The sequence below is a fragment of the Aquarana catesbeiana genome, linkage group LG01, assembly GCF_042186555.1.
Source record: "Aquarana catesbeiana isolate 2022-GZ linkage group LG01, ASM4218655v1, whole genome shotgun sequence".
NCBI lineage: Eukaryota > Metazoa > Chordata > Amphibia > Anura > Ranidae > Aquarana > Aquarana catesbeiana.
In genome coordinates this window covers 262,210,461-262,226,605 of record NC_133324.1, presented here as the reverse complement: position 1 = coordinate 262,226,605, position 16,145 = coordinate 262,210,461, and the positions used below count along the sequence as shown (strand labels likewise).

Sequence of the window (16,145 nt, the reverse complement as noted above, 5' to 3'; positions counted from 1 at the left end):
TTTCTTTGAAATCATTGATTTTACACACAATGTTAAATTAACAAGGGACAACAATCTCATTGAGTTTGAAAAAAAACACACCAAAAATACATTACTAATGTTAATAATGTTCAAGTGGTAAGTCTTGAAAATCCAAAAAATTACGTAACCAAAAACGGTGCTTTGGGTTAACTTTATCTAAAAACTAAAAAATAAACACTATAAAAAAAAAAAAAAATAATAATGGGTTCTTTGTGTTAACTTTACAAACCTAAAAAAAATAAAAAAAATAAAAAATAAAAAATAAAAAGGGGAAAAAGTATTATTAGTATGGAAACATTGTTTTAAAAAGGCATACTATATCATTCATGAGATCAAAGAGAAAAAGAATCCAGAAATCAGTTTGGGAGAACTCTGATTATGAACAGCAAAACACCTTCGTTCTTTAGAGCCTTCGTAAAGAAGAAATAAAATGCGCTGCATTGAACGATCACAGATTTTGCAGCGTGATGAATGTGCTACCTACAATACGAACACTAGTTTTACTAGACCGAGTGCTTCCGTTTAGTTTTTGCTTATGAGCATGCGTCGTTTTTTTGTCCGTCGGACTAGCATACAGACGAGCGGACTTCGGGGTCCGTCGTACTTACGACGTAAAGATTTGAAGCATGCTTCAAATCTAAAGTCCGTCGGATTTGAGGCTAAAAAAGTCCGTTGAAAGTCCGGAGAAGCCCACACACGATCGGATTACCAGCCACCTTTAGTCCGTCAGCGTCCGTTGGACTTTTGTAGACGAAAAGTCCGACCGTGTGTACGCGGCATAACACTAACCATTCCCTTTAACCCTAAGCCTTGCCCTCACGCTAATCATTCCCTGTAACTCTCATACTAAACTTCTCTCGCATAAACATAAGCCACTGTTAGCATACTTACCAGTCTTGACCTGGAAACTAACCCTTCCAGCTCTGAAAACTGGCAGTGCTGAGGCTTTAGTGCCAGAATCTACTGATTCTTATTAGTCCCTGGAAAGCTCGTTTTATAAACATTGCTGACCATAAATTAATGTTAACCTTTGCTCATATACTATTCTCACATACTGCAATTCTTTCTAACAAGTAAGTCACATGTTTTTGGCATTTCATGTACATACAGTATACACCACTGGCTGCTATCCTGACTGTCCTGGTAATCAATATTAACTTTGAATTAAAACTAGTTTTACTACAGCAGACCTGCACCCTTCTTCTTTGTTTCTCATTTCATTTATATGTTACTGTCTAAAACAAGGAGAAAAGTAGAAATAACGGAGAGTAAAGAAAAATGACTTTGCTGTACAAAATTCAACCAGCAGAATAAACATTATGTTGCTGTGTATTTTACTCTACATTGCAAGCTTTATAAATAAAATAAATAGGTACAATTGGGCAATCTGTATTTCTTATGACAATTGTTTTCCCATAGTTCTATTCTGCTAATGGGTGTTATACTCTATATTTTATGCATTACTATTCTAACTGTGCAGGTAGTTACATTCTTGCAGTGCAAAAGTAATGGTGCAATTATTAATGTACCCAAAAGCAATTTTTTTCTTTTATCTGGCTCTTCACTTACTTCTCCAACCAATAATAAAATATTTTACTGCTGTGTATCTAAGTACAAACAGTTTGCTTACACTAACAGCTTAAAGTTAGTTTACTGTCCTTAATAACAGAATGTCTATTTTCCATGATTTCTTCCAGCGGATGACCACAGCAACAAAGGCCATTTTATTTCCACACACTAAATATCCATCATTCTATTTTTCCCACACATTAACAGGAACAGTGTATGACACGGTTCTGTGCTCCTTGTGTCTGTACATCAAACATCACTTTTCTTTTTTCCTGAACTTCAAAAGAAATGTTTGTACACATGTATGCTTTCGCTCCGTACACAATCTTTTGCTACAAATTCAATTATATATTTAAACATTCTTTTGTAGAAAAGGATCAGATGTCACCACTATAATATGTACAATAAACAGACCCCTATTATCTGTGACTTAGAAAGTTATATTTTTCCACGTTAAAAAAAAAAATTCTGTTCTTTATCAACCAAGTAAATCAAATATTATATAATTCAAGTTTCTTTTTTGCAACATATTGTTATGGCATATACTATCATATTTGAACAAATAATTCATTGTAAACATCACATCACTATAATATCACATAGCCGTCAGCCACAAATTCATCTTCTGAAAGAATGACTAGAAAGCTTAGGTGTACCATTATCTAAACATTAAGAGTTTAAGAGTTATTTTGGCCAAGACTAATTGGGAGCTAGACCACAGGTTGGCCAAAGATGTCCTGTTCCCCATATTAAAGTTCTTGTTATTTGTACATATAACTTTCTAAAAATACCCCATCAATTTTAATAAAGTTGTTCTGTGTGTGCCAGGTACACAGAGGCGACTACACCCAGGAGGTCTGGGCGATCATCTTTTTTGCTCCAGATTGGCAGCATATTATCGCACTTAAACAAGTAACTTCCTGGTTTGAAAACCATTTGAAGATCTGGGGAAATATAAACACTTAAATCTTATGGTCTGGATTTGAACCCTGTAATATGCAAGATTTGCTGTTCTATATCTTGGACAGCAACTACATCTGGTGAACCTGTAGTTGTTGAGCGAATGATACACTTTGGAGATTAATTGCTGCAAAGTGCCTGTGGCTATACAGGTTCTACCACCACTCCTCTCAGAGTCAACCCTTTAGAGGACTCTCTCCTAACATGGAGACATCCTGACAGGGAACTGACTGGATACCTGCCATCTGAAAGCCAAGTAATTGGAGTTCATGGGCAGCAATAAGGAGGATTAATACCAAGGGGTGATTGATGGAATTGAAGCTCACGGTCAGCATTAAGAAGGAGGTATACAAGGAGGAAAGCTCTGGAGGATTAACCATTTACAAAGGCATATTTATAAACTATATGAGGTGAGGGCACAACTGGTGGAGGGAGCACAAGCAATCTGATCATATACACAGAGGTGGAAGTGTGTGAAGAGTTTGAGGCTTGACATTAGTAATAAGAAACACTTGAAAAGGAGTACCATAAGCCTTGCTTGCTCAATACAGTGGCTGACCTGCTTCCAGACATGCATGCACACTAGGAATATGCTGCATAATATCTTCATATAAACACGATCTACACTGAAGAAGGACCTGCCAACTCTTTCATCATTATGAAAAAATGTGTTGGTATGCTGAAAAATACAGGTAAGTTGCTTTAGGCACCTGAAACCTAGTGGCAGATATATGTGCAGACAGGACTGCCCACCCAGAACTATAGTTAGTCTTCTACTGGGATATGCAGTCTGGATTATAAGCCTGGGAGAGAGAAAAACCAACCTACTAGAAACACTCTTCTGAAGTTTAAATGGGCACAATGCACAAGCATGTACAATGTATTTTATTGAAAAGGTATTTTGCAGGGTTTATGGACTTTACATATATGATTTGTAAAAAAATTACGTTCTGAGATACATTTAGGGCAATTTAGAGACAATACTTACCTTAGCAGGCCAGTACTTACCAAAGACTTGTTTCAGTTTAGCTATGAATAACTCCAATTTGTTAGAGTATCAAGACCACACTACCAAAACATGCATATCCCAGTAGCCTCCTGGGGTGTCAGCCTAGGAGGCCCTAAAAGTACTGTAAGAGTGAGTTGATGTACAGAAGAACACTACTAGTTTTAGAGCACAGAGGGTTCCATGTATACACCAGAATAATAGGCCTTGATGCAGCTGCAACCTCTGTAATTCTTGTTCTTACAACACTGAAAATGTGTTATGAAGTTAACCACTAAAATCTGTTTAATTGAAATGAAATCTGTTACCTGCCACGGATGATCGGCCTTCCAACGTCACAATCACAGAGGGGCTTTCCAATAGGTTTCTTGCCATATGTCCAATTACTTTGTCAACTGTATCAATAAGCCCTGCAACTTCAGGATGAACCTGCCAGAAATCAAATTAAATAATTCATTTAAAATGTTTGATTCTAGACTTTTTGCTTTTCTGTAACTGTATATACATACAGTGAACATCAAAGGTTATGTTTCAATAAACATTTACTAAAGGCAAATGTATTGTGCACTGCAATTGCAGTTGCTCCAGAACTTAGTAAATGAGGTAAAGCTCAGCTTTACAAAGAATACCCGATTACATGCAAGAAAGATAAAAAAACAGCATTTTTGCCTGTGCATGATTGGATGATAGACATCAGCAGAGCTTCCCCCTTGCAGTGCTCAGTATATTTGCCTTTTGTAAATCAACCCCAATATCTTTAAAATGACTGTAAAGTTTATGTAATAAAATATACCATGGATGGATCTAAGGATAAGCAGAAGATCCTCCTCTAGTGTGGGCAGCACAGTGCCTTGCAGCAATAGGGTCGCTGGGTTGAATTTTGGCCAGGACACCATCTGCATGGAATTTCTACTTTCTTCCTGTGCTTGCATATGTTTCTTTCGGTTACTTTGTTTTTTTCCCACACTCCAAAGACATGCAGGTACTGTAGATTGATTGGCTCCTGTCTGAATTGGTCATAGTGTGTTTATACACATTGGTTATGCACATGTGTTATCAAATTCTAAAATTCTAGATGCTGGTCCTAAGCCTGTGCAACTGTAGAGGGTTGAGAAAGACCAGGCCACCTACCTTGTAAAAAAAAAAAAATTGCAGAGAAAATATGGAAAAAAGCTCTCAAGCCAGAAACTTGCACAAAGAATCACTTATGCCGCGTACACATGCTCGGACATTCCGACAACAAAATCCTGGATTTTTTTCTGATGGATGTTTTCTCAAACTTGTCTTGCATACACACAGTCGCATAAATGTTGTCGGAGATTCCGAACATCAAAAAGCGGTGACGTACAACACGTACGACAGCCAAGAAAAATGAAGTTCAATAGCCAGTGTGGCTCTTCTGCTTGATTCCGAGCACTCGTGGAACTGCGTCGGAATTGTCTACACACGCTCGGAATTTCCGACAACGGATTTTGTTGTCGGAAAATGTGAGATCCAGCTCTCAAATTTTTGTTGTCGGAAATTCCAACAACAAATGTCCGATGGAAACAGTTGTGGCAACAATGCTACAAATCCCAAATTCAGGGCAGAGATGCCACTCTCATGTAGGCTATGCATGCTTGCACTACAGTGGGATGAGAAAACATTGTGGGGACATGGATATCCAGTGCAATCCCCTGTGATCTGCAGTGCCTTGAAGGAGGACCATGTGAGACACAAATGGACACCCTTTCCTGAGACAGGGAAGATAAAGAATTTTTATTTTTTTATTTTATGAGGCTTGTGCATCACATAGTAATTAGATCTGGGACTTGTTTATATTACTACAACTAGTACTTCTACTACGTTTAGTAATACTACTTAATTGTGTTGATTTCTTGCTGGTTTACCTCAAGAAAAATTCAATTGGGAAATGGTTTAAATTAGGCAGGAACATGACGCACAGAAGGAATAAGAATGCAAAAAACTGTAAATCTTTTGATAGAAGAAAGTGAAACCTACACTCAGCTTTATCTTTCATTTTATTTAGCAATCATTTCTATAACTTAGTAAAAGATCAGAGATGATTCAAGTCTAACCTGACACGGCTGCAATATTCTCTGAATGATTTAGACATTTCAAAGCTGAAAGTAATTTTTATCACATCACATTAGTGAATAATGTGTGTTTTATTATTAATGCCCAAAGTTCACGATGATAAAGTAGATGTAAGCCATGTGCTTTTTATCGGAGATTGAAAAGGTACCCCTTGGGTTTAATAAGCTTGCACTTAATTTTTGATTTTCTGTGGTACTTATGTGTATGCTAGGCAGTTTTTCAGAAGAGTAGAGAACTCTTAAAAAAAACAAGCAAAGTATATACGGTATAACTATAATCAGTATAGATACTAATATGGACTTTTTATATTAGTTTCCTAATATACATTAGTTTATTTTGCATGTCTTATAAACTAAAATAATGCTTCTGAGAATTCTAAGTATTAAAGGGAACCTGTTGGCATAGAAATAAGAATGTAGTCCTTGCTGAACTGTTGTGGAGGGTGCATATTTCAGGGCTGCTATTGCTACTCTTTTTTCACTACTCAGAGAAGTAGTTGTCAACTTATGAGCTAATGGGGGCCTCAGATGCAACCCCTGATGTCACCAAAGGGCCGCACATAATGTTCAATATGTAATTTTTGAGATAACTATCAAAAACTGCAGACCTAATAAAGGAAATGTGGGTCAGAGAGTGTGGACATACTACATTTCTGGCTGGGGATATGCTACAAAAGGCAATATGAAACTGGGAACAAAGTACATGAGGCTAGTAGAGATCAATGCTATTACCATAAGCAATATGACCACTACAAACTGCTGAGGTCTGAATGAATGAATGAATGAATGAATGATTTGTAAAGCGCAGCAAATGCGAACTGAATCGCCTCAAGGCGCTGAAGGCTGCACATCATGCACCAAAGGGCCCCATGTGACCCTCGGGCTGCAGGTTGGGCATCAGGGACTTAAAGAATCAGTAACCTGGCACAAGCAATACATGTCTGGTGACCTGTCAGTGGCTCACCAATTCTGTGTGCATCCTGAGCATACTTGCCAACAGTCCCGATTTTCCCGGGACAATCCAGATTTTGGGACCCTCGTCCCAATCAGAGGCCGTCCTGATTAAAATCTTGGGATTTTGCTTTTGTCCCGGGACTGTTTTTGGAATCGGAGCTGCTTCTGGTTCCAAAAATATGGCCGCCGCCACTGATGCGAGATCGCTTTCCTGTTTCCCCCTAGCTCTCAGATCCGAACTCCCCCCCTCCATCCCTCTGTACTGCAGCTCCTCCCACTCTCCCTCGCAATGTTATTCGGCCGTCTACAGCCCTCGCCCCCTGTTTCCATGGTTTTGTACTGAGACAGTTTTCCCCATGAAAACCGGGGGCGCGAAAGGGGCCGGGGCAGTAGACAGCTGAATAACATTACGAGGGAGTGTGGGAGGAGCTGCAGTGCAGAGGGCTGGAGGGGCGGAGATTAGGAGGAGCTGGAGTGCAGTAGGCTGGAGGGGCGGAGTTCCAATCTCAGCTGAGAGACAGGGGAAACAGGTTTTCTGGGGGAAACCGATGTTGGCACAACACCGGTCTGTAAGAGGCAGAGCCAAGGTACTTTACTGCACTGGGGACACCTGATGTAAGGAAGCACTCTGCTGGGGATGCCTGATGTAAGGAGGGACTCCGTTGGGGACATCTGATGTAAGGAGGGACTCCGCTGGGGACGCCTGATGTAAGGAGGAACTCCGCTGGGGACACCTGATGTAAGAGGGACTCCGCTGGGGACACCTGATGTAAGAGGGACTCCGCTGGGGACGCCTGATGTAAGAGGGACTCCGCTGGGGACGCCTGATGTAAGGAGGGACTCCGCTGGGGATGCCTGATGTAAGGGAGCACTCCGCTGGGGACACCTGGTTTAAGGAGGGACTCTGCTGGGGACACCTGATGTAAGGAGGCACTCCGCTGGGGACACCTGATGTAAGGAGGGAATCTGCTGGGGACACCTGATGACATCTGGTGGCAAGCGACGTGACAAGTAACACACTCAGGGCTCCCACTGATTCTGCATTATGATGAGTTGAACTATTTCATTTTATATTACAATGTAATAATAGAAATAATGTAATAATAGAAATAATGCACTTCACTCATCCTGACACCATAACAACCATAGTGCCAGGATGATTGAAGCGCTAACACCAGGTGTTTGGAGTATCTTTATCTGCTGATTGTTAAACTTTCTGGCATACACATATTTTGTGGTGTAGGATCTGGGCCTGCTGTCCGTCCATTCCTCTTTGTTTCCTTCCTTCTCTCTCCTTCCCTCCCTATCTCTTTCTTTCTTTCTCTGTCCATGACTCGTTCATCTCAGACTCGGACCACACCCACTTAAACCACGCCCCTTCTAACCCATGCCCACTATTTATTTCAAACCACGCCAGTTTTTCACCATGGTGCGCATTTTCCTTTTCCTTCTATACCACGCCTTAAAAGAAATGCCCCGCCCCTAATTATAATAAGACGCCTACAGACAAAAAAGTGTCCCTATAAATTTTTTTACAATTATGGCAACTATGCCTGAATAACTAATGCTATTATTATAGAGAGGACTGTTTAAGGTGAAATGTAATTGTTTTTGGACACTTGTACTTACTTTTTTGTGTATTATTTTTACATTATTTTTATAAAATGAATAGTCTCACAAATAATATTTTTACAGGGGTCCTACATAAGACTCCATAAGGTTACAAAGCATGGTGGGTTTTTCTTATTGTGAAAGCCCAGTAATATAGTACTATGTTATGCCCATGTTAATTCACTAGTCACTGGTCATCTCTATTGGAAGAGGGGAGTTATATTCCTCCTTTCAGTTCAATTGGTAACACAGCAACTGCTATGTGAGATTTGCTTAGTGCTCCATCTACTGACTGCAAGTGGTAAATATGAAAACCCAAATATGAAATGCTCATTTGCATCTATTACACCAATACATTCAAGCCCCTCTGTCACTTAAGAAATGTCTGTTTTGCATTAGAGATAGATAATGAGTTCTGAATATATCCTATATACTGTATATATACAGTATCTAATGGTATATATATATATATATATATATACCATTAGATACTGTATATATACAGTATATAGGATATATTCAGAACTCATTATCTATCTCTAATGCAAAACAGACATTTCTTAAGTGACAGAGGGGCTTGAATGTATTGGTGTAATAGATGCAAATGAGCATTTCATATTTGGGTTTTCATATTTACCACTTGCAGTCAGTAGATGGAGCACTAAGCAAATCTCACATAGCAGTTGCTGTGTTACCAATTGAACTGAAAGGAGGAATATAACTATATATATATATACACACACACACTTTTCTTTTTTCCAGTGAGAAATATTTCACAAGTTATAAAACAGCTGGGAGTACTTACTGGTACGTCAATCCAAGTGGGCAGTGACAAGACCTCTTCTACAGTTTTCAGAAAGGCCTGTAAATAAATGGTATAGCTAATGAAATTGTTCTAAGTCTTATTTAAGACAAATATTTCCCAGCAATCTATTGCCCAAGCAAAGCCTATGCCTTGCAGGAAATACCTGCATCCTCAGCATTAAAGTTCTGGTTTCATGCCTACTTAGTTTATAGGTATATTACTTAACAGATTAATTATAATAGAAATATACATGGGAATGATACAGTGCTTCAATTAGGCCCTAGCATAGGCCAATGAATCTACCATTAGATATAGTGGCATTTTAGTGCAGTTCTGCAGAATCGTCCTGCCTCAGAAATAAATCTCTTACAAAAGTAAATGCACAAAGCTGCAAAGCATAAGAACTATTTTTATGTAGCTAAAAGCTCTCTAGTATTTTAATACCAGAACGGGTGTATTAAAACACTAGTAATGTGACTTTCAAAGGAGGTATTGACCATTATTTTTACTGGAAGCAGAACATGAGCAGACAGCACATGTACATGTGTAATACATCTGTAAGAATACATATATAAGAAACTGAAAAGGAGATAAAAATGACCACGTCTTCCTCAGCAACAAATTAGCTTGCCGCTTTAGGCAAAGATCTTAAAGTCAGTAGACAGTTTCTGAATGTTAATTGACTGCAGCAGTGACTGGACTATTGTATATACATAACTTTGCATCAAACACTCTTGCGTCCTATGTGGAATGGGTATAGGAATGGGTATAGGAATGGGTATAGGCTGCTGTTGGATCATATAGAATTTTTTTAATGGCTAGTTTTATCCTCACACAACATACTGAATCAGGACATTGAAAAAAAAGTAGTCAGATCCACTCAATCTTAGTCAAACTGATATAGTCCTTCTTATACCATGCACACAAACTTTCAGTATACGACTACACTACGCTGATAGAGGAACAAACATAGAAGCTATACTCCAAATCCCAGGAGTTTCATTTTTCTGCAAGTATATTTGCAGTTGACAACACCATTCAGCATGTACTTTTATTTAGAGTAAATAACTTAATTATTTTACACAGCTGGCAATGTGCTCAAAGTATTCATTTACCCTACATTAAAGTGGTTGTATACCCATTTTTTTAATTTTTACCTACAGGTAAGCCTATAATAAGTCACATTATACACCATACTTGGAAATATCTTCAAATGCTGCCACCTAGCTGCTCCCTCCACTGAACACTATGGTTATTCCTGCAAACTCATAATCCCGTAGTGACATATGAGCTGAAATAATACAGTGTGCGGCAAGAGGGGCAAGTATTCACACTCCTGGAAGTGTGGAATATATGCAGTGGCCGTGAAGCAGCAAAGCGGTAGTGTTTGAAGACACAAGCCATGATGAGTATAGATGCTCTTTTTTTACAGGATGTAATTTAAGTGGCAGGATGCAATTCGGACACTGACAACAGACTGCCATTATGTTCCAGCCTAATAATAACATAAAGTGCAACCTATCCCCCCAAAAGTTGATCCCTTACCACAACATGAGCGGTTATTAAAACATTTTTTACCTTACGTTGTAGTAAGCTGTAAGTTATCATTATATACTGTGTTCAGAAACTGTAAACTGTAAAGGCATATGTACTATTAAATCATTTTCTTCAACTTTCAGACAATCCTGCATTGTCCCTGATGAAGCAGCTGTGAACTGCGAAATGAGTCGGTATCTATCAGTGGGCACAACATTTAGCCATGTCTTTATACGGTTTTATTAAAGTTGATGTATAATTACATGAATAATTTTTATATGGTGGTTATTTACTTCTCACCAATAATTTTAATGGGATACAATAAATATATTTTTTTATCTATTTGCATTGCTGTTTGAGTACAGTGCATTTAAAGTCCCCTAGTATTGAAGGTATTTTCCTGCCCCTCTTTTTTCTTAACCTATTCAACAGAATTTTATGCAACAGGATAGCAAAATAAAAATGCACTTAAATATCCAGTTTCCCTAATTCACAAATGCATTTCTGCTAATACTAGGATAGATAGATAGATAGATAGATAGATAGATAGATAGATAGATAGATAGATAGATAGATAGATAGATAGATAGATAGATAGATAGATAGATAGATAGATAGATAGATAGATAGATAGATAATTTTACTACCTGAGTTAAGTTGCCTGCTGTGTCTTGTGTCAAGGATTTGTTTGGCAGAATCTGTGAGACAACATCCAAATAACCCAGAACAGGCTGTGCATGGGATGTCTTGAAACCATCTTGGGTCAAGTTAATTATAATGGGATAGTAAGCATCTGTGGAGACCTACACAAATAATGATGCAGAAAGTTACAAAAGCTTTATTAACAGCTTTGTCAGAGAGCCTTTGCACTTAACACCCAAGCCATTACAGCTCAGAAAAAGAAAATATATCTGAGAGTGAGAAGCATGCAAGAGGATTTTCCTTAAAACAAAATCTTTTTAAGTACACCCAAGAAGATTTGCTAACAAATAATAATATCTTTGGTAAAACTTTAAAAAGCATGCATTGAAAATCTGCCAGAAATTTTCATGACATTGGTCAGTGTACTCTTACCGGAGGATCAGATGTACTAGCAGTATTAGACATTGTTGCAGTAACAAAAGTTTCATCACCTGCAAAAGAAATCGCATCTTAATACAGATTTATGCACATAATAAATTAAATTTTGGTAAACACAAACAATACAATGCTGTGGCAAAAGAAGAACAATTTGTATTCAGCTGGCCATAGACATCAGTGAGCAGCTGGATATGCATGCTTGATCTGGTTGTCTTACTACATGTTTCCTTCCAACTTGTGTCCCGTACTGCAACACTCTGGTTGCATGAGTATTCCTGGTTAAGGGTGCAACAGAGAGGCCCATGCACAAACAGTCCTGACACCAACTTAGCAGTGTTGTTTGTTGTAACATGGCTTTTCAGATTTGCTGTCACTCCTCTAAGCGTTCCATAACTTCCTATGAAGAAATAACTACAGGGTAAAGGACAGGGGTAATACTCTACCCCATCCAAGTTATCATCCCCTAATAAAACAACAAAAACACCAAGGACTGATTTCCGTGCCTGAGTAAATAAAGGAAATGCTAAGTGGCTGGCTGTGAAGAAGTGGGGACCTGAACATCAGCAATTTTTATGAGGGGTATAATTAGACCTGTGTATGCCACATTGGAGTATGACTGTGCCTCCCCTCTACCCTTTTTCTTTCAGATAGAGTAAGTCATTATCATTAACTGCTGGACAATGGAACAGCATATGGCATCATGTAGCAATGCATCAAACACCAAGTGGACCCTGGAGCACCTAAGATAGTGGTTATAGCTGCTGGCCAGGTGCCCTGCAATGGTAAGTCTGTGCCAAACAAAAGTGGGATGCTGAAACCAGCATGATGGGAAATTATTGAGATTTGGATCTGTGTCATTTAAAGTGGTTGTAAACCCTTACATTTACTCAGTGATGTGACTAGCCTCAGGTGATACAGAAATCCTCCTACATAATTTGTATCCGTTTACCTGTGGCCATTTCTTCTAAAAACTCACAGATCAAAGGATTTTTTCAGCTCTAACAACAGGGGGCAAGGATCTGACATCACATACACAAACTGCAAAGCATAGAGCACAGAGTTCCCTCATATCTGACAGCTGACTGGAGAAAAGGGACCCCCCCCCCCCCACATAGGCTTACAGGCTCATAGAAAAATACACAGAACTAAGACTATCAGTCACCTGCTGTATAGGGGGGCGGACTGTCATCCAGGAGGCTGTGGTTTCAGGAAAATTTTCAGAGATGACTAGTGCAGATAGCAGAGGAGAGATCAGAGAGGAGCCACACTCGGTGCTTTGGGTTCAGGCTAGCACACACTAAAGTGGGATGTGCTTTGTTAATTTTTCATTACTAAAGATTACAACTACTTTAAAGTTTATTTTATGTTAGAAAATTCTCCTTAACTGTTTTAAAGGGGTTGTAAACTCTGTTACACCACTTGTACCTACAGGTAAGCCTATAATAAGGCTTACCTGTGGGCACTGTGAATACCTCCTAAACTTGTACCATTTAGGAGATATGCAGAGTGCATGCAGCCAATGACGTCATTGGCGCATGCGCTCTGAAGGTCCAGCTTACAGTACCTCCAAAGCCCGTGCCGTAAACGGTGGCTCCCGCACCCATACGCAGGAGCGACGTCACCACGGCTCTGGCCACTCACAGCACTGAAGCCAGCGAACACGGAAGAAACACAGAGGGAAGATGTCAACTGTCTCAGCGATGAGCGGGCGCCACTGGAAGGGCTTCGTTCTAAGGTAAGTATTTCATAATGTGCTAGTACACGATGCATACTAGCACATTATGCCATTGTCTTACAGGTTTGTTTTTGTTTTTTCTTCAGCGGTTTATAACCGCTTTAACCATTCAATAAATTGTACTGAAGAGTAACCACGAGTTTTGTACCAGAACAGTATCTTGTCCAAGTTATTACTAATAAAATGTATTTTGCTGCAACAAATCTCCTTTGCCCTTGCTGCACTGCACCTTATTACTTCTATTCACTAACCTGTGACTGCTCAGTGATAGTTTTTTTCTGGCTCATTGGACCACCATCTACAAATGTAAAGTTAGGTTCACTCTCAGGCTAACCTTGGTTGATAAAAAAAAGTGATTGTCCAAAAAAATCAGTCAAATCCATAATGTCATTTCATTTGTAAAAGCAATCTATTGTGTGCTGTCTCATAATTCTCTGCGGTGGAAGGGGTTAATATTAGCACAGAAAGCAATCATTCCTGTCCATGTTTAATAAGTGCCAGCAGGAGAGCAGTGCGGAAATTCCTGAATCCTGCGCTGGCTGAACAATTATCCAGCTGCAAAGACACATCTGCATAAGTACAACAGTGCAGATACAACTTCCATTAAAGGGGAAATATCTTATATTTACATTTGGGCTTTTCTCTTTTTTATGCACAGCTATATGGATAAGTCAGCAAAGTCCAGAGGTCCAGCAGTCATTTTTTAGAAAACATATAAAATTTTGAAAAAAAACGCATTTTTCTTAGTTTCTGTAATAAAATTTTGCAAATTATTAAATTTTCTTCATAAATTTTGCCCACAATTTATACTGCTACATATCTTTGGTAAAAATAACCCAAATTAGTGGATATTATTTGGTCTTTGTGAAAGTTAGAGAGTCTACAAGTTATGGTGCAAATCATAAAAAATTGATCACACCTGAAGTACTGACGGCCTATCTCATTTCTTGTGACCCGAACAAGCCAGGAAAGTACAAATACCCCCCAAATGACCCTTTATTTGAAAGTAGACATTCCAAGGTATTTAGTAAGGGGCATGGTGAGCTTTTTGATGTTGTCATTCTTTCCCACAATTCTTTGCAAAATGAAGATTTTTTTTTGTTCCCCACAAAATTGTCATTGTAATAGGTTATTTCTCTCACATGGCATGTATATACCACAAATAACACCCCAAAATACATTCTGCTACTCCTCCTGAGTATTATGATACCACATGTGTGGGACTTTTTCACAGCCTGGCCACATAGAGAGGCCCAACATGCAGGGAGCACCATCAGATGTTCTAGGAGCATAAATTGCACATCTAACTTGTTGACTACCTATTACACTTTTGAAGGCCCTGGAGCACCAGGACAATGACACGTGACACTGACGTGGCACTGATGACAGATGGCACTGATACGTGGCACTGATGACACTGATGTGGCACTCATGACAGATGGCACTGATACGTGGCACTGATGACACTGATGTGGCACTGATGACAGATGGCACTAATACGTGGCACTGATGACAGATGGCACTAATACGTGGCACTGATGACAGATGGCACTAATACGTGGCACTGATGACACATGGCACTGATGACAGATGGCACTAATACGTGGCACTGATGACACGTGGCACTGAGAACAGATGGCACTAATACATGGCACTGATGACAGATGCACTAATACGTGGCACTGATGACAGATGGCACTAATACGTGGCACTGATGACACGTGACACTGATGACAGATGGCACTGATGACACGTGACACTGATGACAGATGGCACGTGACACTGACAGGTGGCACTGATGACAGATGGCACTAATATGTGGCACTGATGACAGATGGCACTGATGACAGATGGCACTGATACGTGGCAGTGGGGACAGATGGCAGTGGGGACAGATGGCAGGAACATGACAGTGGGGACAGATGGCAGGGACGTGACAGTGGGGACAGATGGCAGGGACATGACAGTAGGGACAGATGGCAGGTATAGATGGCAGTGGGGACACTTTTTTTGTTTTTTTACACTTACTGCTGCAGCGTTTCGCTCTCCCTCCTCACACACTGTCTCTGTGTGAGGAGGCAGAGCCGGCGATGAGAGATGATCACATATGTTTACATATGAGATCAACTCTCATTGGCACCGCCGATCGCACTGAAAACAGCCACTGTGATTGGCCGTTTTCAGCGATCTGTGACTGGCTGTGTCCAAGGGACACGGCCAGCACAGAACTTTCCCATTGCGCGCCCCCGGGAGCGCGCATTGCGGAAGTAAACAGGAGGGCATCCAGGGATGGCCTCCCAGCAATTAGCGTCTGCGCTGCAGCCGTCTTTCGGCTATAGCGCGGGCGCGAAGAGGTTAAGATGCTCTATACTATTATTATTATTACTATTCAGGATTTATATAGCGCCAACAGTTTACACAGCAACAATATAAAAGGGAGACAATACAGTTATAATACAATAAAATACAAGAGTAATTAGAGGGCCCTGCTCAGAAGAGCTTACAATCTAATAGGGTGGGGCAGGTGGTACAGAAGGTTGTAGCTGTGAGGAATGAGCTGATGGAAGTGGTAGGAGATTAGTTAGAGACATGATAGGCTTTCCTGAAGAGATGAGTTTTCAGGGATCGCCTGAAGGTAGCAAGAGTAGGGGATAGCTGGACAGGTTGAGGTAGCGAGTTCCAGAGGATGGGAGAGGCTCTGGAGAAATCCTGGAGACGAACATAGAAGGAGGAGATGAGAGCTCGAGAGTAGGAGGTCTTGAGAAGAGTGGA

The 16,145-nt window shown here is 39.9% G+C and overlaps 1 protein-coding gene across 1 annotated transcript in view; it reads right to left on the bottom strand.

Annotated features, from left to right (window-relative positions):
• ADGRD1 (adhesion G protein-coupled receptor D1) overlaps positions 1–16,145 on the bottom strand; it is a 921,219-nt gene that overhangs the window by 779,786 nt on the left and 125,288 nt on the right. Inside the window, exons 7-10 of the mRNA XM_073628314.1 lie at positions 11,633–11,691; positions 11,206–11,361; positions 9,023–9,079; positions 3,865–3,985 (exon numbers count right to left, since the gene is read on the bottom strand). Of these exons, the coding sequence (XP_073484415.1) occupies positions 3,865–3,985; positions 9,023–9,079; positions 11,206–11,361; positions 11,633–11,691 (393 nt within the window). The remainder of the gene's footprint in view (positions 1–3,864; positions 3,986–9,022; positions 9,080–11,205; positions 11,362–11,632; positions 11,692–16,145) is intronic.